The sequence below is a fragment of the Lepidochelys kempii genome, chromosome 17, assembly GCF_965140285.1.
Source record: "Lepidochelys kempii isolate rLepKem1 chromosome 17, rLepKem1.hap1, whole genome shotgun sequence".
Taxonomy (NCBI): domain Eukaryota; kingdom Metazoa; phylum Chordata; order Testudines; family Cheloniidae; genus Lepidochelys; species Lepidochelys kempii.
This window is the reverse complement of record NC_136396.1, coordinates 24,886,780-24,912,462: the sequence shown is the minus strand read 5'-3', so window position 1 is coordinate 24,912,462 and position 25,683 is coordinate 24,886,780. Positions and strand designations below refer to the sequence as shown.

Here is a 25,683-nt window from a genome sequence, read left to right as displayed (position 1 = left end):
GTAGCCACTAAATTCACCATAGAGCCTGCGCCCAGTATCACTGAGAGCTCCCACCCTACCCCCTTAACCCTCGAGCCTAATTGGGAGGCGCCACCATCCAGCTGCTTGCCTCCCGAAACCCAGAATTTCGCCTCTGCCCCTGCCCCTGCCCCACCCCTATCCAGTCTACATCCTGCGATGTTATTGCCGCCCCCGGGGCTGTCTCCTTCCCTTTTCCAACCGATGACCCCCAGGGAGCGGCCTTTGCGTTTTCCTGCCCCGACCCATTAGAGGCTGCTATTTGCCCTCCACCGCCCCCTATCACCCGAGGGTTTGAGGCGGGCCTAGAAGCTCCAGCCCATCACACACCCCGTCAGGGGTCCGCACCCTCCTTGCCCGTTTTAGTGGGCCATGGGGCTGCACCAAGGGCCCCGCCGGGGAACAACTGGGAAACCGTAACCCCACCCCCCCATGAGCTGCGAGGAGAGCTGTGGAAGTTTTTAGAGGATGTTCGTGGCTCCCACAACAAGGTATAGCTTGCTCTACAGTGATGGGAGGATTTTTTTCAAATCCTCCGGGCCACAAGGGCCCTCATGGGGAAAGGTAAAGGGATGGGGAAGCAGGATGCCACGGCCTACTAGCGGGACCGCGTCTTCCGTGAACAATTACTCACCTACGGGATGGGTCAAGGACTGTTGTGCCGCCCACTGGGGGATGCGAGCGTCCCTGCCAGTGACGATCCACCCCGGCCATCCCCATGACACCTCTCACCATCGCAACTTTGAACAACCCGGGGTTGTAGGATGGCTCTCTGCAGGTCCCAGGTGCTCTCCTTCCTTCGGGAGGGAAGGTACTCTGTGATTTTCCTGCAGGAGACCCATACGGATCCGACTGCCGAAGATAGTTGGCGGCTGGAGTGCGGGGACAGGGTCTATTTTAGCCATTCCATGATTCGGCAGGCTGGAGTGGCGACCCTGTTCTCCCCCGACCTACGGCCCGAGGTGCTAGGGGTCGCCGAGGCCATGCAGGGTCGCCTGTTGCAACTCCAGGTCCATACAGAGGGGCTTGTGATTAACCTCGTTAACGTCTATGCCCCGACATCGGGCCCGGAGCAGCTGCAATTCTATCAGCAGGCGTCCACCTTCCTCGGCACCTTAGATTCTCACGAGTGCCTGGTCCTGGGAGGGGATTTTAATACCACCCTCGAGAAGCGAGACTGCTCGGGGACCAAGCAGTGCCCAGCCGCCGCGGACACCCTCCGGGAGATAGTTGAACATCACTCCCTAGTGGACATCTGGCATGACCACCACCCGGATGACACTTCCACGTTCACCTTTGTCCGGGTGGAAGCCCATCGATCGAGCCACTCCCGGTTGGACGGCATTTATCTATCACGCTTCCATCTCTCACGAGCCCACTCCTCCAGCATTCAGCTGGCCCTATTTTCTGACCATCACCTAGCCACTGTCACAGCCTCCCTCTGTGCGGAGAGGCCGGGGCCGGCCTATTGGCATTTTAACAACAGCCTGTTGGAGGATGAGGGCTTCATGACGTCCTTCCGGGAATTTTGGTTGGCCTGGTGAGGGCAGCGGCGTGCCTCTCCCTCAGCACGGCAATGGTGGGACCTGGGGAAGGTGCGTGCCCGGCTTTTCTGCCATGACTACACCCAGGGCACCAGCCGACGGAGAAATGCGGCGATAGAGCAGTTGGAACGGGAGGTCTTAGCGATGGAGAGGCATCTGGCCGCCAGCCCTGAGGACCCGCTCCTCTGCGGAGCGTGCCGGGAGAAGCGGGAGGAGCTCTGGGCCCTCGAGAACCATTGGGCCCAGGGTGCCTTTGTTCGATCCCGCATCCGCCTCCTTTGGGAGATGGATCGCGGCTCCCGCTTCTTCTATGCCCTGGAGAAAACGAGGGGGGCCAAGAAACATGTCACCTGCCTCCTGGCAGAAGAGGGCACCCCCCTCACGGAACCAGCGGAGATGTGTGGGAGGGCCCAAGCCTTCTACACAAGTCTTTTCTCCCCAGATATGACCGACATTAGCGCTTGCAGAGTGCTTTGGGAGGAGCTCCCTACGGTCAGTGCGAGCGACCGAGACCGGCTAGAGTTGCCTCTCACTCTGGCCGAGTTCTCGGAAGCCCTCCGCCGTATGCCCACTAATAAGTCTCCAGGCATGGACGGGCTGAGCGTGGAGTTCTACCGCGTGTTTTGGGACGTTCTCAGCCCAGACCTAGTCACTATCTGGGCCGAGTCTCTGCAGAGCGGGGTCCTCCCTCTCTCGTGCAGGCGAGCTGTGCTCGCCTTATTGCCGAAGAAGGGGGACATCTGCGATTTACGAAATTGGCGTTCTGTCTCGCTCCTCAGCACAGACTACAAAATCGTAGCCAAAGCAATCTCGCTGCGGCTAGGGTCTGTGCTGGCGGACGTGATCCACCCAGACCAGACCTACACCGTCCCGGACCGCAGTATCTTTGATAACCTAGTTCTGGTTCGGGACCTTTTGGAACTCGGGCGTAGAGACGGTCTGTCATTCGCCCTCCTGTCCCTAGATCAGTAGAAGGCGTTCGATAGGGTAGACCACGGGTACCTCCTGAGCACTCTGCAGGCGTTTGACTTCGGACCCCAGTTTGTGGGTTTTCTCCGGGTGCTGTACGCTTCCGCAGAGTGTCTGGTTAACCTCAACTGGACCCTGACCGAACCGGTCAGCTTCGGGCGAGGAGTACAGCAGGGGTGCCCCCTCTCGGGCCAGCTGTACACTCTAGCGATCGAGCCCTTCCTCTGTCTCCTCCGCAGGAGGTTGACAGGGTTGGTGCTGCGGGAGCCGGAGCTGCGGCTGGTCCTGTCGGCGTACGCTGATGACGTGCTCCTCGTGATCCAGGACCCCGGCGACTTGGCACGGGTGGAGGCTTGCCAGGCCATCTATTCGGCAGCCTCCTCCGCCCAGGTCAACTGGGTCAAGAGCTCTGGCTTGGCGGTGGGGGACTGGCGGCAGGCGAGCTCCCTCCCACCCACGCTTCAGACCATCCAGTGGAGCGCGGGTCCGCTGCTCTACCTCAGCATTTTCCTTTCTGCCATGCATCCCTCTCCGCTGGAGAACTGGGAAAATTTAGAGGGCGGGGTGATAGAGCGGATCCGGAAATGGACGAGGCTACTCCGATGTCTCTCCCTCCGAGGGAGAGCGCTGGTGCTTAATCAACTAGTCCTGTCCATGCTCTGGTACCGGCTCAACACCCTGGTCCCAGCCTCGGGTTTCCTGACCAACCACCGGACATCGATTCTGGGGTTCTTTTGTTCAGGAACGCACTGGGCCCCTGTAGGGGTTCTTCATCTACCCCTGAAGGAAGGAGGACAGGGCCTGAAGTGTCTGCGCACTCAGGTCCGTGTCTTCCGCCCCCAGGCCCTACAGAGGCTCCTCTATGGTGCAGGCAGTTCGGCGTGGAGCATATTGGCGCACAGCACCCTGCGCCGCATCTGAGGGCTCCAATATGACCAGCAGCTCTTTTATCTCTGTCCAGGAGGTATTCCGCGAGACCTCTCTGGGCTGCCGGTCTTCTACCAGGACCTCCTCCGGACTTGGAAACTGTTTTTAACGACCAGGTCCATGGTGGCCATCGAGGGGGCAGATCTGCTCGCGGAGCCTCTGCTACACAACCCCCATCTCCGTGTGCAGGTGGCAGAGTCCCGCTCGGTGTGCCAGAGCTTGATCCTGGCAGAAGTCACAAGAGTCGGAGACCTCTTGGACTACGACCGGGGAGACTGGCTGGATCCCCTGACGCTCGCCCAGCGCATGGGGCTCTCCAGACCTCGTACCCCCCGGCGCGTACTTCAGGAGGTGAGGGCCACTTTGCCGCCCGCTGCTCAAGCTTACCTCGACCGGGTCGTGCTCGAGGGCATGCCCCGCCCACCCTCTACCCCAGGCCCGCGAGACCTTTTAATTGGACCCCTGCCCCGCAGACCCAATTGACCCCCTCACCCCTTCAGTGCGAGCCAGCTGCATGAACTGCAGCCAGTACGCTTCCAAACCACGCCAAGGAAACATCTATACACGCTCATGCTCCATACCCTTCACGCCCTCACCCTAGTGTCCTGCCCCGACACAAAGTGGCGAGACCTTCTGCCACCTTTGGAGGGTGAGCAGCCTCGGTGGGCCAGCCTATATTCCACCTTGGTTCTGAGGCCCGTTGGGGACATCAGTTGGCGGCTCCTTCATGGAGCTGTGAGCACGGGCACGTACTTGGTGCGGTTCACCCCCATCCCAGATACTTGTCCCTTTTGTGGTGTGAGGGAAACCCTGGCGCATGTATATCTGGAGTGTGCCAGGCTGCAGCCCCTGTTCCAGCTCCTCACAAATCTCCTATTACATTTTTGGTTGCATTTTTCCCCTCACCTTTTTATTTATGCACTCCCCATCCGTGGCCTCACAAAGTCGCGGGATCTCCTAGTTAACCTCCTCCTGGCCCTGGCTAAAACGGCCATCTATAAAACCAGAGAGAGGAGGTTGGCTAATCGAGTTTCCTGTGACTGTGGGGCCGTTTTCCGATCCTCGGTCCGTTCACGTATCTGGGCGGAGTTCCTCTGGGCGGCGTCCACCGACTCCCTTGATGCTTTTGAGGAGCGGTAGGCGCTGTCCGAGGTTCTCTGCTCTGTGTCCCCATCTGGGTCCCTGTGTCTGACCCTTTGATTGGGGGAGAGAGTAAGGGACCCCAGCCCCAGCCATTGCTGCTGCGGACACCACCACCCTAGAGGAGTCCTTTCACATGCGGGTGCACGTGACCTCCCCCCCCCCGGATTGTCCACCCCACAGCCTACCCCTCTTGTTGGGTGCTTTCAGAGGAGAGAATTGTTGGTGACACCCTGGCGTGGCGCCAGGTAACTCGAGGGGGTGGAAGACCACGTGAGTTGATGAAGCCCCCTCGCTCTGGGCTACCAGGTAACTCGGAAGGGTGGAAGACCACGAGAGTCGAGGAAGCCCCCCGCCCTGGGCCCGGGCAAGCTTGAAAACTTCCCTCCCCTGAAGCTAATGAGAAAACAATTGTGATTGGTTGCTGTGTTACACATTGCATATGCTGCTGTTTTTACTTTGTAAGTATGTTATGCAAATAAAAACACCTTTTGCTTCAAAAAAAAAAATTACTCTCCTATAGCCGTCTGGCCCGACCCTGTCACAAAATATATATATATATATATATATATATTACTGGTCTGGACTTTAATCTGTTTGCACATTATGAATGGTGTCAAGTCATGATCACTTGTACTGAGCTACCATTAATTTTTAGTTCTGTGATCAGTTCCTCTTTATCTGTAAGGAAAAAGTCTAATACAGAACTCCCCGGCATTTTGGGCTGTATAAGTTGGGGCATTGCCAGCAGATTGGGGGACTCGATTGTTCCCCTCTATTCGACATTGGTGAGGCCTCATCTGGAGTACTGTGTCCAGTTTTGGGCCCCACACTACAGGAAGGATGTGGAAAAATTGGAAAGCATCCAGCAGAGGGCAACAAAAATGATTAGGGGACTGGAACACATGACTTATGAGGAGAGGCTGAGGGAACTGGGGTTATTTGGTCTGCAGAAGAGAAGAATGAGGGGGGATTTGATAGCTTCTTTCAACTACCTGAAAGGGAGTTCCAAAGAGGATGGATCTAGACTGTTCTCAGTGGTGGCAGATGATAGAACAGGAAGGAATGGTCTCAAGTTGCATTGGGAGAGGTCTAGGTTGGATATTAGGAAAAACTATTTCACTAGGAGGTGATGAAGCACTGGAATGCGTTACCTAGGGAAGTGGTGGAATCTCCTTCCTCAGAGATTTTTAAGGCCCAGCTTGACAAAGCCCTGGCTGGGATGATTTAGCTGGGGATTGGCCCTGCTTTGAGCAAGGGTTGGACTAGATGACCTCCTGAGGTCCCTTCCAACCCTGATATTCTATGATTCTGTGTGGGCGCTTGGCTGTGTTCGTGTAGCTGAAGCCTGGGCAGTGCCACCGCTCTCACACGCCTGTGTTAGGGGGCTTATTCCTTCACCCACTTACTTCCCTGGTCCTTCTCGCATGAACAGAGAGCAACAATACCCGAAGTCCAAAGGTGCAAACAATTCGATGTTTATTGGGGTGAACTTCCAGCAAGCATGATTCCAGTTTCCTTCCTTAGTATCCTCCTTCCCAGCTCTGACACCACAAAGCCTTACACCTGTGTCCCTGTTCCCATTCCTGCCCTTAGCCAAACATGATTCCAACTTCCTTACTCCCATTCCCTGTTCCCATCTCCCCCTTTAGCAAAACATGATTCCAATTTTCTTACCCCCATTCCCTGTTCCCATCTCACACACCCACCCACACCCCCACCCCTTCCTCATTGACTACAGATTATATAGTAAAACTTGAGTTCTGCTTAGCTATACCTTAACCAATCATTTTCCTGAAATTTAACTAACCAATCCTAACATATTGTAACATGATTATGTAACCAATTATATCCCACCACCTCAATTAGTTTACACCCAGCAAAATTAATTATACAGCAGACAGGAACAATCACAGAACCAGACAGAGATTATACAGACAAACAACAGCAAAGTGGGAACTATAATGACAAAACAATACAGAAGTGAGGATTTCACATCCCAGCTATTGATAAGTGAGTTCTTGCCAGACAGGATGCTATCAAACTAAGTTTCCTTTTACATTTTCTAGGCACTTCCCTTTCTCTGGAGGTGATAGGAATACAATCCTGTCCCGATAGTGCCTAACAGCCCAATAGCCTAATTTCAATGTGACTAGTTTGGAATGTGACCGTTCGCTTCCCAGCTTATGGCTGCCTCTGCTGCTTAGCCAAAGGCCTTAGCCTAAGAACAGGGCCTCAGACTGTCACAGTAAGAGAAGGCCCTTACACCGGCCGACAGTGACTTTGATTCTTTCTTTTATACCTCTATCACTAGCCAAGTGATAAGAATACACCTAAATTCTTAGAGTCTAGGCCTTTGCAGACAGGCCTGAATATCTATATCCTAACACTCCACCCCTTTTTTTTCTTTTTCTTTTGGGATCCTCCTGCCCAGGTATCCCTGGAAAAGCATAGGACATATGGCGACACATTTCCTGATAGGGCCAGGCATCAAGGTGGAAGGTGTCGATATTCCATTTGTCCCACTGCCCCTTGTGTAGTATAGTGCCCTGCACCTTCTCTCATACGGGCATACCACACCTATTCCAATTAGTGTTCCAGACTTCCCATTATAGCAGGCCCGAGAAGGTTGGGTCCGGGTTGTCTAGTACACTGCAGGGTTTGGAGGGCTTATTACATTCCTAATAGGTTATCTCCCTATGCAACGTAACACAAGTACAGTTAACAATACAAAATCCACAGCAACACCGAGTCCTGACCACTGCAGTATGGTCCAACATCCGAGACACCCCCAAAATACTGCCTCTCCTCCTTCGATGGGGTCACGATCTTGTGTCCAGTTGCTGGCAGTTGCAACAAGCTGCTCCTTCAAGTTTTGTATGCTTTTGTCCATATCACAAGTCCATTGAATGTTCACAGAGAAATGGGATATTGTCCAAACCAGCTTGACCACTTGGTATGGAATCAGGCAGTAAGCCCTGGCTTATTCACAGCAATAAGATTCACAGATCCATTTGTGCACCAAAGTCCATATAGCAGCATGTAGATGGGTATAGTTTGGTTATGGGCTGGTGTAATTGTGCCCCCAGTAATATGTACATTCCCAGCAAAACACCTTATACACAGTACACCCAATTGTCCACCCCTTGCATAGGCCATTGATCCCGCTCCTCTATAGTCATAGGAGAGGGGCACATCCAAACATCTTCTATTAATTTACACTATTTTACACACACCCCCATTGATTTCCAGTGAGCTCCTCCCCTTCTCATTATTTCCATAGGGCTTGTGGGGGCCACCTTAGTTGTCATTCCATTTCCAGGTATCACGGTAGCTATTACACAGGTGCTGGCCTCCTAGTTGAGAATTTGCATTCCCATACACATCTTCCCCCACAAGGCCAGCCTTTGGAAGCCATCCCCCACCCACATCATGAGGTTTTCTGTTCATTAAAACCCAACAATGCTAGCAACAAGACAAACAAACACAAAACATAGATCCATGGTATTCTGGGTTATTTTTCCCGCTGGCGCCAGCTTGCTTGTAGAGTGTCTGAAAAACAAAAGAAACAATTTCCTTCCCCATGGTGGGGACAGATTATTGCTTAATAATAATACCACTTTCTTTTACAAACGTCCTTGCTACTTGCAGGAAAAACAGAAGAATTACCTCCAGACTGTCCTTATTTTGTTCTATAGTCAGGCTAGTGAATTACCTCACTCACTGGTCATTTATGAAATTTATGAGATGGTGTACCTCAGTTTCCCCTCTTGTACAACAGACCAAGTTTGCAATAGTTTCTCTGCTGTACCAAGCTTTAAGTTTATTCTCAGGTAATAGCTGAGACACAGCTTCAGATTTTAGCACTGTACACACACACACACACACACCTTAAGGTTAACCTGTCCCCCTTATTTTCAGGCTTGACTTGTTTTTTTCACCTCCCTTTCAAATCCAGACTCCAGCGAGAAACTGCTGAATTGGAATTCATTTGCAAATTGGATACTATTAATTTAGGCTTAAATAGAGACTGGGAGTGGCTAAGTCATTATGCAAGGTAGCCTGTTTCCTCTTGTTTTTTCCTAACCCCCCCCCCCCCCAGATGTTCTGGTTTAACTTGGATTTAAACCTGGAGAATGGTCAGTTTAGATGAGCTATTACCAGCAGGAGAGTGAGTTTGTGTGTGTATGGGGGTGGGGGGATGTGAGAAAACCTTGATCTATGCAGGAAATAGCCCGACTTGATTATGTAAAGAGTTGTCACTTTGGATGGGCTAGCACCAGCAGGAGAGTGAATTTGTGTGGGGGGGTGGAGGGTGAGAAAACCTGGATTTGTGCTGGAAATGGCCCACCTGTTGATCACTTTAGATAAGCTATTACCAGCAGGACAGTGGGGTGGGAGGAGGTATTGTTTCATGATTTCTGTGTGTATATAAAGTCTGCTGCAGTTTCCACGGTAAACATCTGATGAAGTGAGCTGTAGCTCACGAAAGCTCATGCTCAAATAAATTGGTTAGTCTCTAAGGTGCCACAAGTACTCCTTTTCTTTTTGCGAATACAGACTAACACGGCTGTTCCTCTGAAACCTTCTAGTAGCTTGTTTGCTGACCAGATGTATTTGTTATTTGCAGCTCCTTTGTGCCCATCAGCTAGGTAATTTGCATTTACACACAGAGGCTTACTAGCTTGCTTTTGGATCCAAAGCTGTTAGCAGCTCAGACACTGTCTTAAAAGGGAAGCATTTTACTTCCACCAGAGTTCTGATTACTTTCCACTTTCATCTCCTGCTCCAAAACACAGCGATCTGAAAAAGAAAGCACAACCTATTGTGGCTCCTTTTGGAGCCCTATTAGGATTTTAATGAAGTACCATGTTTTATTTGCATTTCTTTTACTCCTTTTCCAATATACACTGCACATGTCCTGGGAAAATGCAAATTCCTTCCATATAGTTTAACCTCCATAACATCATATTAGCCAAATTAATTTTACACAAGGTATAACTGCCTCCCCCATGCCTACAGAGTTTTCATGCAGAACCCACCAAAGCAACAATCTGATCCCCCAGAGCCATCCCAAGGTTCAGTGTTCCCATCATTCCTCCCCTTTTCCTTTTCTTTTACCTGTGCACACATACACACAAAATTCTGTTTTGCCTAACATCCCTTGCACTGTAATTACTCTTTTTACATAACTGTACCCCGATTACACTTCCATCTTGTACAACTAGACACAACTAGGGGCAGCCAAGTTGAGTTCCAAAAGAAACCTCTTCCATCCTTTAGTGATTTTGATTACATTACCCAATAGTCAAATAATTTTGCTCAGATTCTCTCTCTGCCTGCTGCCTGCAGCAGTCCCTTATAGACCATTTCTGTGGGAAAAGGGCCCATTTTCCCTCAGAATAGCTATAAAGGCTTCTGTGGACAGAAGCATAGTGGTGATAGTAGCCACTCTACCTGACCCCCTTGGATAATTTAATTACCAAGCTTCCATCCAATGTGACTGCACAGAGTTGCACATACAGTTACATGTATATAACTGGGTTTTATCATTAAACAAAAACTTCCTTCTTGACATCTCACATAAGTATCCAAAGTACCCTCCATTAAAACTTCAGAAAAACAAAAGAGTGTGGAAAGGCAGGTTGCACTTTGAAACTTTTATTTTATTTTTTTTTTCCTCCACTCCCCCAGGACCAAGTCTCAGATCCAGTCTCTAAAGGTGGTCTGTTAACTCTGCTTTTGACCTTAAACCCTTTTGTGCCAAATCATCTTTCACTACCCCTAACTAATTTACAACCCTTCAGCAGCCCTTGCTGAAGCAGCACCAAACTTGAAAGATTACTGGCAGCTTCCCATAATGCTGCCCTTACTTCAAACCTCTCAAGCAGACTGAAGTGCCTCTTTTCACTGGGAGGCATTCAGTCCCCATGGGCAGGGACCTTCTTCCCCTACCCATATACCAAGGAGGGTGGGCTCCTCAGCCACCCCCATACCTCTGGGTCCCCTAACACTTCCTCCATTTCCTTTTTAATCTTATCCCAGGTTGACCCCTGTACCTGGTATGGGCCCTGGTCCTCCCTTATCCATTTATCCAAAAAATCCTTTACCCTGGCTTGCCAGAACCCGCAACTACCATCACGAGAGTTCGCGATACCCCCTCCAAGCAGCTGCGCGGACTGTTGGGGAGGGGGACTTACAGGCTGCCACTCACCTATCCAATGCGATGCATCCGAGTCACGGCACCAAGATGTTAGGGGGCTTATTCCTTCACCCACTTACTTCCCTGGTCCTTCTCACATGAACAGAGAGCAACAATACCCGAAGTCCAAAGGTGCAAACAATTCGATGTTTATTGGGGTGAACTTCCAGCAAGCATGATTCCAGTTTCCTTCCTTAGTATCCTCCTTCCCAGCTCTGACACCACAAAGCCTTACACCTGTGTCCCTGTTCCCATTCCTGCCCTTAGCCAAACATGATTCCAACTTCCTTACTCCCATTCCCTGTTCCCATCTCCCCCTTTAGCAAAACATGATTCCAATTTTCTTACCCCCATTCCCTGTTCCCATCTCACACCCCCACCCACACCCCCACCCCTTCCTCATTGACTACAGATTATATAGTAAAACTTGAGTTCTGCTTAGCTATACCTTAACCAATCATTTTCCTGAAATTTAACTAACCAATCCTAACATATTGTAACATGATTATGTAACCAATTATATCCCACCACCTCAATTAGTTTACACCCAGCAAAATTAATTATACAGCAGACAGGAACAATCACAGAACCAGACAGAGATTATACAGACAAACAACAGCAAAGTGGGAACTATAATGACAAAACAATACAGAAGTGAGGATTTCACATCCCAGCTATTGATAAGTGAGTTCTTGCCAGACAGGATGCTATCAAACTAAGTTTCCTTTTACATTTTCTAGGCACTTCCCTTTCCCTGGAGGTGATAGGAATACAATCCCGTCCTGATAGTGCCTAACAGCCCAATAGCACCTTATTTCAATGTGACTAGTTTGGAATGTGAGGATGTGACCGTTCGCTTCCCAGCTTATGGCTGCCTCTGCTGCTTAGCCAAAGGCCTTAGCCTAAGAACAGGGCCTCAGATTGTCACAGTAAGAGAAGGCCCTTACACCGGCAGACAGTGATTTTGATTCTTTCTTTTATACCTCTAGAACTAGCTAAGTGATAAGAATACACCTAAATTCATAGAGTACAGGCCTTTGCAGACAGGCCTGAATATCTATATCCTAACAGCCTGGCTTAGAGCTCTGGACAGCATCTCTCTCCTGCTTTGTTCCCAGCTAGCTTGTCACATTTCGGGTCTCAGGTGACTGTTCGTTTCCCTTCTCCCTGCTGGTTGGGAAGGAGGTAGGGAGACGCCTGCCTGCTGATTGGGCCCCAAGTGACAAAAGCCAAGTGGTTTAGTTCTGTGGGGCTCTATTGCTGAGCACAGACAGGCAGTGTCTCCAGAGCACTTGGGAGCAGCCCAACTAACCCCAACGCATCTGACAGCAAGGCTCAGCACACTCAGTGTCTGGGTGGAAGCCTTGACACAGGCATGCGGGAAGCCCAGGATCATTTCTGGTCCCACGGGTCTTGCTCTCAGTCTGGCAGAGGCTCTACGGAGAAGGAAGCTCCCGGCCTGTTCCACAGTGTGACTCCTCTGATCTCCTTCCCTGGGGGAAGGGAGGAGTGCTGCAGCGGCTGGATGCTCAAGCCCAGTGGGAGGGAGTGCATCACCTGGCAGATGTAGATTGAATCCTGTCCAGTGACAGGGTGGGGCAGGCCAGGGGCAGTGTCTCAGTGTCTCCAATGCACCCATCTTTGTTCTCTCCTTCCTCCCTCTAGAAACCAAGGAGGAGCTCGAAGAATTAATGTCTGACATCAAAAAGACAGCAAACAAAGTGCGCTCCAAGTTAAAGAGTGAGTATTCGTTTGCAGCGAAGCATGAGAACTGGCCCCTGGCTGCTGCTCGTCTGTCCCTCAGCTGCCTGAAGGGTCCCTGTTGGCCTCAATGCCTGCTCTCAGGACTCCACCAGCTGTATGCAGGCCCCACATGGAGTGGGTGAGCCTGCAGGCTTGGTTAGCTCTGCTGTTGCCCCTTGGTCACTGCTCACTGGCTTTCAGGAGACATGGGAGATGAGCTTCTGATGACTGTGTGTGAGGCTTGTATGTCACACTCTCCTGGGTTTTGTTCCATGTCCTCTCTCTGTGCTGTGCTGCTCCGACCTCTCTCAGCACTGCCGTCTGACAGCCCCAGTGGCTCCCACTTGTCTCCTACAAATCAGAGACCAGCCCATGGTGTAGAGTGTTTGGATTTTCCTCTCTGTGCATCTGTGTGGTCAAGACTCAGAGGTAGGCATTGTCAGCGTCTCTAGAGCTTGTTTTGGCTGCAGAGAGCCAGCTCTACCCTTGAGCCATGTGGCAAGGGCTCTTGGATCCTCTCAAGCAGAGTGTGCCAGGCACAGTACACAGAGTCACCGTAACCCCGTTCCCATGTCTCCTGAGCAGTGACTCCAGTTTACTGCCACTAATTTCACTGAACCGTGGTCAGGGCCCTGTGTGTTCTGTGGTTCCACGGGTGCACAATGTGCCACAGGATTCACTTGGGGCCACACAATTGTGTCCAAAATCTCAGCTTTCACTTTTTACCAAAGTACACGTCTAGCCTTTCAGTTATGAGAATAACATCAAAAGGGCTGGGTCTGTAAAGAGCCCAAACCAATGGCTCTGAGAGGTGTGAACTCCTCCAGCCCTCTTACTCTGGGCCCCATGGGCTCTGTGATCGTGTGTCTGTGGAATCTGGAATTTTTCCCATGAACCACAGAATTCAGTATTTTGCTGCAGAAGGAATCTGTCCAGCTGTGAGCCATAGTGCTGTGAGTGTGGGAGGATGGGAGTGAAAAGGATTTCATGGATGTACAATTAATTAATATGGCTGTAGAATTTCGGGCTGCTTGCCACAGTTTGGTCCCATTGTGTTGTGGTGTACACAGGGCCCTGCCCCGGTTTGGCCCTATTCCTCCACGCATTGGCAAAGTGGGCTAATGTAGGAAGGGCCAGAGAAATTAGAGAAGGAAAAGCCATAGTACGTTGCCCAGTGCATCCCCAGCCAATGCAAGCTGGGCCCCTACAGTGTATCTTCACTTGTGTCTTCTCCAGTGCAATAGGAAATATCTCAGCATGGGGCTTCCACCACTCCTGGTGAGAGATGGCTCTGCAGTCTGACAGCTTAGTGAACTATTTATCTGAGACTTGTATGTGAGTCCTGCTTGTGCCCCACTGAACCACACTGAGCAATTTTGCTCACTGGTCTTGATGGTTGCACCTTTCTCAGGTTACTCTCTGTCAACCATTAGCCATCTTTCACTTTTAATCTCCCCCTGTAAATTACTCTCTCTAGTCCTCTAACCCACTTTTGCAGCCTGAGGACAGGCCAGGGGTTAACAATGGACCAGGCAGAGGCAGAATGACAAGCAGCTGGGCTAGAGCAGAGCTCCGTTGTACAGACTCTTGGAGCACAGGGGCTGAAAGAGAACCTCTCCCACAGAGCCAAGAGGCAAGTGTTTTAGCTGAGGGGCCTGGGGAGTGGCTGGGCTGGGAATACCAGGTATGTGTGTTGGACCCATGGTTGTCACTGATGCTGGCTAGAACAGGGCTGCAGCAAGCCCAAGGGAGCATGGTTTTCCAGGGGCTCTGTGTCATCCTCTCTGGGAGCAGAACAAAAGCTTGGTGGCATTTCTTAACGGGTCTGTGAGGGACACACCTGCCGGAGGAGCCTTCCCCGGGGCTCCAGCACTGGATGCAGCTTTCCGAGGGTGAAGAGGAATTATCTCTGCTTTATGACATGAGGCCTCTTTAAAATATGCACGTGGAGCTGGCACGTCCCTGACGAGGTAATAGGGAAAACAAGTTAGCATGTTGAGGCAAAGAGGTGCCATCCTTGTGTGTGCAATGGCAGGGTGCAAGGTTCCTGAACAGAAGTTCTGCCTTGTCCTGGGTTCACATCACCTGTATGGAAATGGACTTATCTTCATTAGGTTCCCCAACAGCTGCACAGGCTGCGTCTCCAGTGCCCAGCACGATAATCAGAATCTTCCAGACACAGATTTTTCCCCTCCTGTGTCCGTCAGACTGAGATAAGGTTACTGTTGAGAAGACATGGGGCTCTGGAGAGGAGGACAGAGTGCGGGGAGAGAGCAGACATAGAGTCAAGGAAGGGCAACTTATTTCATCAGCATGGGGAATAGATGGCCAGCCCTCTGTGGAGAAAGAGGTGGTTAGGGACTATTTAGAAAAGCTGGACGTGCACAAGTCCATGGGGCTGGACGAGTTGCATCCGAGAGTGCTAAAGGAACTGGCGGCTGTGATTGCAGAGCCATTGGCCATTATCTTTGAAAACTCGTGGCGAACGGGGGAAGTCCCGGATGATTGGAAAAAGGCTAATGTAGTGCCAATCTTTAAAAAAGGGAAGAAGGAGGATCCTGGGAACTACAGGCCAGTCAGCCTCACTTCAGTCCCTGGAAAAATCATGGAGCAGGTCCTCAAAGAATCAATCCTGAAGCACTTACATGAGAGGAAAGTGATCAGGAACAGTCAGCATGGATTCACCAAGGGAAGGTCATGCCTGACTAATCTAATCGCCTTTTATGATGAGATTACTGGTTCTGTGGATGAAGGGAAAGCAGTGGATGTATTGTATCTTGACTTTAGCAAAGCTTTTGACACTGTCTCCCACAGTATTCTTGTCAGCAAGTTAAGAAGTATGGGCTGGATGAATGCACTATAAGGTGGGTAGAAAGTTGGCTAGATTGTCGGGCTCAACGGGTAGTGATCAATTGCTCCATGTCTAGTTGGCAGCCGGTGTCAAGTGGAGTGCCCCAGGGGTCGGTCCTGGGGCCAGTTTGGTTCAATATCTTCATAAATGATCTGGAGGATGGTGTGGATTGCACTCTCAGCAAATTTGCGGATGATACTAAACTGGGAGGAGTGGTAGATACGCTGGAGGGCAGGGATAGGATCCAGAGGGACCTAGACAAATTGGAGGATTGGGCCAAAAGAAATCTGATGAGGTTCAATAAGGATAAGTGCAGGGTCCTGCACTTAGGACGGAAGAACCCAATGCACAGCTACAGACTAGGGACCGAATGGCTAGGCAGCAGTTCTGCGGAAAAGGACCTAGGGGTGACAGTGGACGAGAAGCTGGATATGAGTCAGCAGTGTGCCCTTGTTGCCAAGAAGGCCAATGGCATTTTGGGATGTATAAGTAGGGGCATAGCGAGCAGATTGAGGGACGTGATCGTCCCCCTCTATTCGACATTGGTGAGGCCTCATCTGGAGTACTGTGTCCAGTTTTGGGCCCCACACTACAAGAAGGATGTGGATAAATTGGAGAGAGTCCAGCGAAGGGCAACAAAAATGATTAGGGATCTGGAACACATGAGTTATGAGGAGAGGCTGAGGGAAGTGGGATTGTTTAGTCTGCAGAAGAGAAGAATGAGGGGGGATTTGATAGCTGCTTTCAACTACCTGAGAGGTAGTTCCAGAGAAGATGGTTCTAGACTATTCTCAGTGGTGGAAGAGGACAGGACAAGGAGTAATGGTCTCAAGTTGCAGTGGGGGAAGTTTAGGTTGGATATTAGGAAAAACTTTTTCACTAGGAGGGTGGTGAAACACTGGAATGCGTTGCCTAGGAAGGTGGTGGAATCTCCTTCCTTAGAAGTTTTTAAGGTCAGGCTTGACAAAGCCCTGGCTGGGATGATTTAATTGGGTATGGGTCCTGCTTTTGAGGAGGGGGTTGGACTAGATGACTTCCTGAGGTCCCTTCCAACCCTGATATTCTCTGATTCTATGATTCTATGCTCCATTTTGTTGGCATCTTCCTGCCTCAGGGAAACACAGAAGGGGAATGGAGTGAGCTTGATTGACAGGGGGGAGGGATAGCTTGGTGGTTTGAGCATTGGCCTGCTAAACCTAGGGTTGTGAGTTCAATCCTTGAGGGGGCCATTTAAGGATCTGGGGCAAAAATTGGGGATTGGTCCTGCTTTGAGCAGAGGGTTGGACTAGATGACCTCCTGAGGTCCCTTACAACCCTGAGAGTCTATGATTCTATGACAGCTTCCGTTACCAGAAGAATCAGTTTTTGTAACAACTAGGGAGTGAGGACAATAAGACCATCAACCTGAGGGTGACGTTATGGCGTGCTGGGGTGCTCTGACTAGGAGAGAACACATTGGAGCCAAATAGCATGGAACCCCCAGGAGCCCATGAGATGTGTTCAGCCAGGGCTGCACGGCCTCTCCAGCCAGGATTCGGGCGACCACAGTGTCTGGAGACTGCAGCCCACCCACGGGTTACCTGCAGTGGATATAGGGCCTTAGATGGGATTAGGCTTGCTTTGGTCCGCGAGCGTAGTGCACAGTTGCAGACTGCTTGTCCTTCGGGGGTGAACACAGCCCTCTTAATGGAAGAATTGGCGTCCTGTAGGTTTAAGAAGGCAGTTACATTGCCTCTCCAGGGGCCACTGTACCTGTATTCTGTAGATTTCAAGAGAGATGCATAACCCTGAAGGAGGAATTAAACATGGCTGGCCTGTAAAATGCTCTTCCCCAGGCTCTTTGGCTCAGTAACATCTGTAACTAGCATGTTTTGGTCTGGCAGTGAAAAAAGTATATCCCCGTTTTCCATCTGAGTGCAGAGTCATTTCTGAGTAGTCAGGAACAGTCAGCATGGATTCACCAAGGGCAAGTCATGCCAGACTAACCTAATTGCCTTCTGTGGTGAGATAAATGGCTCTGTGGATGAGGGGAAAGCAGTTGACATGTTATTCCTTGACTTTAGCAAAGCTTTTGTTACGATCTCCCACAGTATTCTTGCCAGCAAGTTAAAGAAGTATGGGCTGGATGAATGGACTATAAGGTGAATAGAAAGCTGGCTAGATTGTCGGGCTCAACAGGTAGTGATCAGTGGCTCCATGTCTACTTGGCAGCTGGTATCAAGCAGAGTGCCCCAAGGGTTGGTCTTGGGGCCAGTTCTGTTCAATATGTTCATTAATGATCTGGAGGATGGTGTGGATTGCACCCTCAGCAAGTTTGCAGATGACACTAAACTAGGAGGAGAGGTAGATACACTAGAGGGTAGGGATAGGATACAGAGGGCCCTAGACAAATTAGAGGTTTGGGCCAAAAGAAATCTGATGAGGTTCAACAAGGACAAGTGCAGTGTCCTGCACTTAGGACAGAAGAATCCCATGCACCACTACAGACTAGGGACCGAGTGGCTAGGCAGCAGTTCTGCAGAAAAGGACCTAGGGGTTACGGTGGACAAGAAGCTGGATATGAGTTGACAGTGTGCCCTTGTTGCCAAGAAAGCTAATGGCATTTTGGGCTGTATTAGTAGGGGCATTGCTAGCAGATCAAGGGACGTGATCATTCACCTCTATTCAGCACTGGTGAGGCCTCATCTGGAGTACTGTGTCCAGTTTTGGGCCCCACACTACAAGAAGGATGTGGAAAAATTGGAAAGAGTCCAGCAGAGGGCAACAAAAATGATCAGGGGGCTGGAGCACATGACTTATGAGGAGAGGCTGAGGGAACTGGGGTTATTTAGTCTGCAGAAGAGAAGAATGAGGGGGGATTTGATAGCTGCTTTCAACTACCTGAAAGGGGGTTCCAAAGAGGATGGATCTAAACTGTTCTCAGTGGTAGCAGATGACAGAACAAGTAGTAATGGTCTCAAGTTGCAGTGGGGGAGGTTTAGGTTGGATATTAGGAAACACTATTTCACTAGGAGGGTGGTGAAACACTGGAATGCGTTACCTAGGGAGGTGGTGGAATCTCCTTCCCTAGAGGTTTTCGAGGTCAGGCTTGACAAAGCCCTGGCTGGGATGATTTAACTGGGAATTGGTCCTGCTTTGAGCAGGGGACTCTGAAAAGGACTTGGGAGTCATGGTGGATAATCAGGTGAACATGAGCTCCCAGTGCTACGCTGTGGCCAAAAGAGCTAATGTGATCCTGGGATGCATAAACGGGGGAATCTCAAGTAGGAGGAGAGAGGTGATTTTACCTCTGTGTTCGGCACTGGTTTGACCACTGTTCAGATACTGGGTCCAATTCTGATATCCACAATTCAAGAAGGATGTTGATAAATTAGAGAGGTTTGAGAGAAGAGCCACAAGAATAATTAAAGGATTAGAAAACCTGCCTTATATTGAGAAACTCCAGGAGCTCAGTCTATTTATCTTAACATAGAGCAGGTTAAGGGGTGATTTGATCACAGGAGGAAGAGATAGTTGATCATGGGATCTTCAATCTAGCAGAGCAAGGTCTAACACAATCCAGTGGCTGGCAGTTGAAGCCAGACAAATTCAGACTGGAAATAAGGTGTAAATGTTAAACAGTGGAACAACTCACCAGTGGTCGTGGTGGATTCTCCATCACTGGCCATTTTTAATCCAGATTGGCTGTTTGTTGAAGAGATCTCCTCTAGGAATCATTTTGGGGACATGCTGTGGCCTGTGTTACACAGGTCAGATGATGATCCCAATGGTCCCTTCTGGCCTTGGAGTCTGAGTCATTCCCCAGAATGAATAGCACAGCCCCAAAGTCCATCCTTTAGTGTTACTGGTCACTTCCTAGTACATGGTCTCCTGTAGAAGGGGACTAACCACCTGGCAGGTTTTATTTTGTAAGTGTCTCTGTGACACTTTGAGCTCGGCTCATTTGCTGTGGCATTTCAGCTCTGGGATTTCTCACTGCATCTAACGATATGCAAATGATGTTGTGTTCCATTGGCGAGTTCATGTGAATGCTTTAGAAATGCAGCGGTGACTCTAGGTCAGCTCTGGAGTGGAAGCCATATCAGTGCACTCACCTTCCAAGCTGAAAATGGCTGGTACGGTAATAGAGATTATCTATCAGAGAGGGAGGTGCACACAGTGACTCCACCAAGTGTCCATTAATGACTTTCTTATACCTTGGCCCATACAGACAAAGTCACTTTGAGAGTGGCTGGGTATCATTCCAGCTTCAGAGGAGCAGCATGATCTCTTACCAGGATGAGAGGTTGGAGGTATAAGTGAGGAAGAGCTAAATAAGAAAACAGGGTAGGGTTCTACTACAGACCACCAAATCAGGAGGAGGAGCAGCTAGATGAGGCATTTCTAGAACAAACAAAAACATCCAAAACACAGGACCCAGGAGTAATTTTACTACCCAGAGATCTGTTGGAAAAACAGCACGGCAAAAACACAGTCTCCAGGACCTGGGGATTACAGTAGATGAGAAACTGGATATGAGTCAGCAGTGTGCCCGTGTTGCCAAGAAGGCTGACGGCATATTGGGCTGCATTAGCAGGAGCATTGCCAGCAGATCGAGGGAAGTGATTATTCCCCTCTATTCGGCACCAGTGAGGCCACATCTGGAGTATTGCGTCCAGTTTTGGGCTCCCCACTACAGAAGGGATGTGGACAAATTGGAGAGAGTCCAGTGGAAGGCAACGAAAATGATTCAGGGGCTGGGGCACTTGACTTATGAGGAGAAGCTGAGGGAACTGGGGTTATTTAGTCTGCAGAAGAGAAGAGTGAGGGGGGATTTGATAGCTGCTTTCAACTACTGGAAGGGGGGTTCCAAAGAGGATGGAGATCGGCTGTTCTCAGCGGTCGCAGATGACAGAACAAGAAGCAGTGGTCTCAAGTTGCAGTGGGGGAGATCTAGGTTGCATATTAGGAAAAACTATTTCACTAGGAGGGTGGTGAAGCACTGGAATGGGTCCCTTAGGGAGGTGGTGGAATCTTCTTCCTTAGAGGTTTTTAAGGTCAGGCTTGACAAAGTCCTGGCAGGGATGATTTAGAATCATAGAATCATAGAATATCAGGTTGGAAGTGCCTCAGGAGGTCATCTAGTCCAACCCCGTGCTCAAAGCAGGACCAATCCCCAATTAAATCATCCCAGCCAGGGCTTTGTCAAGCCTGACCTTAAAAATATCTAAGGAAGGAGATTCCACCACCTCCCTAGGTAACGCATTCCAGTGTTTCACCACCCTCCTAGTGAAAAAGTTTTTCCTAATATCCAACCTAAACCTCCCCCACTGCCACTTGAGACCATTACTCCTTGTTCTGTCATCAGCTACCACTGAGAACAGTCTAGATCCATCCTCTTTGGAACTCCCTTTCAGGTAGTTGAAAGCAGCTATCAAATCCCTCCTCATTCTTCTCTTCCACAGACTAAACAATCCCAGTTCCCTCAGCCTCTCCTCATAAGTCATGCGTTCCAGTCCCCTAATCATTATTGTTGCCCTCCGCTGGACTCTTTCCAATTTTTCCACATCCTTCTTGTAGTGTGGGGCCCAAAACTGGACACAGTACTCCAGATGAGGCCTCACCAATGTAGAATAGAGGGGGACGATCACGTCCCTCGATCTGCTGCCAATGCTTCTATGTATACATCCCAAAATGCCATTTAGTTGGGGTTGGTCCTGCTTTGAACAGGGGACTCCTGAGGTCTCTTCCAACCCTAATGTTCTGTGATTCTATGATTCAGTAAGTTCTTGGAATGTTTTGGGGCAACTTTTTGTTTCTGGAAGTGAAGAATGGGACATGGGGACAGAGTTTTGAGACTTTATTGTGACCAACAGGTTGAGGCAGTGGTTGCCAACCTGAATGTAGAAGGCAAGTTGGGTGAAAGTGATCCTGAAATGATGCTGTCATGATTCTAAGGAAAGGAAGCTGTCAGAGTAGCAGAAGACTTTAGCCAACTCAGAGAACTGGTAGGGAGACTGTGTAAAGATTTGGGGATCACCCAGACCAGGCGGGAGTTCTGTCGCTACCTGCCCTGTAACCTTGAAATGCCCTAGTGCTGTGCTGCTGTTGCTCAGAGCCCTGACATGTGTGGCCAGCCCACAAGCACAAAGGTCTCACCCTGGCTTCTGCCAGCCTAGTTACTCCTTGCAGGGTGACCTCAGCAGCCCTTCTAGTCCTGAGTCTCCCCAAATCCATCCTTCCTCAGTTCTTAACCACCAGACACTCAGACCCTTCCCCTCTGGTTCATCGTCCCCAAAGGTGTGAAACCAGTCTCCACTTATCATAGAATCCTAGAAGATTAGAATTGGAAGACACCTCAGGAGGTCATCTAGTCCAACCCCCTGCTCAAAGCAGGACCAACCCCAACTAAATCATCCCAGCCAGGGCTTTGTCAAGCCGGGCCTTAAAAACCTCTAAGGAAGGAGATTCTACCACCTCCCTAGGTAACGCATTCCAGTGTTTCACCACCCTCTTAGTGAAAAAGTTTTTCCTAATATCCAATCTTAACCTCCCCCACTGCAACTTGAGACCATTACTCCTCGTTCTGTCATCTGCTACCATTGAGAACAGTCTAGAGCCATCCTCTTTGGAACCCCCTTTCAGGTAGTTGAAAGCAGCTATCAAATCCCCCCTCATTCTTCTCTTCTGCAGACTAAATAACCCCAGCTCCCTCAGCCTCTCCTCATAACTCATGTGTTCTAGACCCCTAATCGTTTTTGTTGCCCTTCGCTGGACTCTTTCCAATTTATCCACATCCTTCTTGTAGTGTGGGGCCCAAAACTGGACACAGTACTCCAGATGAGGCCTCACCAATGTCGAATAGAGGGGAACGATCACGTCCCTCAATCTGCTCGCTATGCCCCTACTTATACATCCCAAAATGCCATTGGCCTTCTTGGCAACAAGGGCACACTGCTGACTCATATCCAGCTTCTCGTCCACTGTCACCCCTAGGTCCTTTTCCGCAGAACTGCTGCCTAGCCATTCGGTCCCTAGTCTGTAGCGATGCATTGGATTCTTCCATCCTAAGTGCAGGACCCTGCACTTATCCTTATTGAACCTCATCAGATTTCTTTTGGCCCAATCCTCCAATTTGTCTAGGTCCTTCTGTATCCTATCCCTCCCCTCCAGCGTATCTACCACTCCTCCCAGTTTAGTATCATCCGCAAATTTGCTGAGAGTGCAATCCACACCATCCTCCAGATCATTTATGAAGATATTGAACAAAACCGGCCCCAGGACCGACCCTTGGGGCACTCCACTTGATACCGGCTGCCAACTAGACATGGAGCCATTGATCACTACCCGTTGAGCCCGACAATCTAGCCAGCTTTCTACCCACCTTATAGTGCATTCATCCAGCCCATACTTCCTTAATTTGCTGACAAGGTAATCCATTCTAGTGCTTCATGCCCTCCTCGTGAAATAGTGTTTCCTAATATCCAACCTAGACCTCCCCCACCGCAACTTGAGACCATTGCTCCTTGTTCTGTCATCTGCCACCACTGAGAACAGCCAAGCTCCATCCTCTTTGGAACCCCCCTTCAGGTAATTGAAGGGCTGCTATCCAATCCCCCCTCACTCTTCTCTTCTGCAGACTAAACAAGCCCAGTTCCTTCAGCCTCTCCTTATAAGTCATGTGCCCCAGTCCCCTGATCATTTTCATTGCCCTCCGCTGGACTCTCTCCAATTTGTCCAGATCCTTTCTGTAGTGGGAGGCCCAAAATTGGATGCAATACTCCAGATGTGGCCTCACCAGTGCCGAATAGAGGGGAATAATCACTTCCCTCGATCTGCTGGCAATGCTCCTACTCTGCAGCCAAAAATGCTGTTGGCCTTGTTGGCAAGAAGGGCACACTGCTGACTCATATCCAGCTTCTCATCCACTGTAATCCCTTGGTCCTTTTCTGCAGAACTGCTGCTTAGCCAGTTGGTCCCCAGCCTGTAGCGGTGCATGGGATTCTTCCTTCTTAAGTGCAGAACTCTGCACTAGTCCTTGTTGAACCTCATCAGATTTCTTTTGGCCCAACCCTCCAATTTGTCTAGGTCACTCTGGACCCTATCTCTACCCTATCTCTACCCTCTCCCCCCAGCTTAGTGTCATCTGCAAACTTGCTGAGGGTGCAAGCTCACTTTAGCACACACACTCCACACTGTCTGCACACGAGAGACCTTCAAGGGGTAAAAATAAACAAGAGGTTTATTTAATAGAAAAACCACAGACTCTGAGATGAAAGAGTAAGGGAGAGCACACAGATACAAGTTACACAGTACATTGGTCAAAGTGGACAGTCTCTACTTAAAAGAATAAATGGACACAAATCAGACGTCAAGAATTATAACATTCAAAAACCAGTTGGAGGACACTTCAATCTCTCTGGTCACTCGATTACAGACCTAAAAGTGGCAATTCTTCAACAAAAAGCTTCAAAAAGAGACTCCAACAAGAGACTGCGGAATTGGAATTAATTTGCAAACTGGATACAATTAATTTAGGCTTGAATAGAGACTGGGAGTGGATGGGTCATTACACAAAGTAAAACTATTTCCCCATGTTTATTCCCTCTCCCCCCTCCCCCCCCTTGCTCAGACGTTCTTGTCAACTGCTGGAAATGGCCCACCTTGATTATCACTACAAAAGTTTCTCCCCCCTCCCCCCCGCTCTCCTGCAGGTAATAGCTCACCTTAAGTGATCACTCTGGTTACAGTGTGTATGGTAACACCCATTGTTTCATGTTCTCTATGTATATAAATCTCCCCACTGTATTTTCCACTGAATGCATCCGATGAAGTGAGCTGTAGCTCATGAAAACTCATGCTCAAATAAATTTGTTAGTCTCTAAGGTGCCACAAGTCCTCCTTTTCTTTTTGCGAATACAGACTAACACGGCTGCTCCTCTGAAACCAGTAAATAAATGGCATAACACAACTTCAGGCTTCACATTACAGTATTAGATAAAATCCTCTTTCTAATGCAAGTTAGCAATTGCTTTTGAACAGTTTCCCAGCCTACCCACTAGCCATAGACCTTGATCCAGCATTCACAGACAGCCTCCCACCTTCCAGACTGTTCCCCAAATTCTGGATGAAAAGCCTCAGACGCAAGCCTGGTTTTAAAAAGCTTCCCCCGCCTGCCTCGCTTTTCTCTGTCTCTTAGTCCATGGTGACTCATGTTTATTCAGAATGTGGAAAGCCCCTCTTGATTTAAGAGCCAGCATGTCTGTGTCTTTCCGTTAAATTTAGTGATCCTCCGTTGTCCTTCCCTGGGCTGGGTGGGTACCCGAAGTTGCTTTTGTGTAGACAAATGACTTGGGAGGTGCCTCTTCCTGTCTGAACACTCACTGTCTTGCTGTGAGCTGGAGCTGAAGTTTTATGAGCAGTTCTCTATAGACACAAATAAAAGCACGACAAGCATGGCCTGTGTACCTACCACATAATGATTATTAAGTTTAGAGCATGAGAAGCTTTCATAAAAGACCTTACTCTGCACGTGTTTCTAGTACATTAACATTGTGTACAAGCCGTTGGTTCACCTGCTTTTTCTTTGGGGTTCAAACCCCCTGTTCTCCCATTCCGGTGTCTGGACCCTGATTGTCACAGGATCCTGTGGGAAGAAAACAGAAGGGAAAATGTAGTTTGGAGAGTTGGTGGTTTCTTGAAGAGACAATATGAAAGGCATAACACCAAACGATTCCAGTACAAAGGAAAGATCGGAAGAATTGTAAGAAGCCAATATGGCTCCATTAGGAGCTCTTTAATGAACTGAAAATCAAAAAGGAATCCTACACCAAGTGGACATACAGACAAATCACTAAGAATGAATACAAAAGAATAGCACAACCATGTAGGGACACAATCAGAAAGACTAAAGGTTACAAGCAAGGGACATAAAAGGCAATAAGATCAGATTCTTTAAATACATTTTGAGTGAGAGAAACACAAAGTATAGGCCACTACATAGTAGGGAAGGAGAGCTAATAATTGAAGATATGAAGTAGACAGGTGTTTAATGCCTATTTTGCTTCAGTCTTCACTAAGAAGGTTAATTGTAACTAGCTGCTTAATACAATTAATATTAACAAGAAGACTGGAGGAACCCCAGTCAGAATAGGGAAAGAACAGTTTAAAGAATATGTAGATAAATTAGATGTATTCAAGTTGGCAGGGCCTGACAAAATTCACATAGGGTATTTAAGGAACTAGCTGAAGCAATCTGAGAACCATTAGAATCTTTGAGAACTCATGGAGGATGGGTGAGGTCCCAGAGG

General features: G+C 49.3%; 1 protein-coding gene across 7 annotated transcripts in view; it reads left to right on the top strand.

The window, feature by feature from the left end:
* Positions 1-25,683, top strand: part of STX1A (syntaxin 1A) — a 338,192-nt gene that overhangs the window by 223,765 nt on the left and 88,744 nt on the right. For 6 of the 7 annotated variants that reach the window (XM_073315464.2, XM_073315468.2, XM_073315461.2 and 3 more), the window contains one exon: positions 12,466-12,540. The exons of the other annotated variant lie outside the window; for it this stretch is intronic. In XM_073315464.2, coding sequence (XP_073171565.1) covers positions 12,466-12,540 — 75 coding nt within the window. The remainder of the gene's footprint in view (positions 1-12,465; positions 12,541-25,683) is intronic. 7 annotated transcript variants of the gene reach the window in all.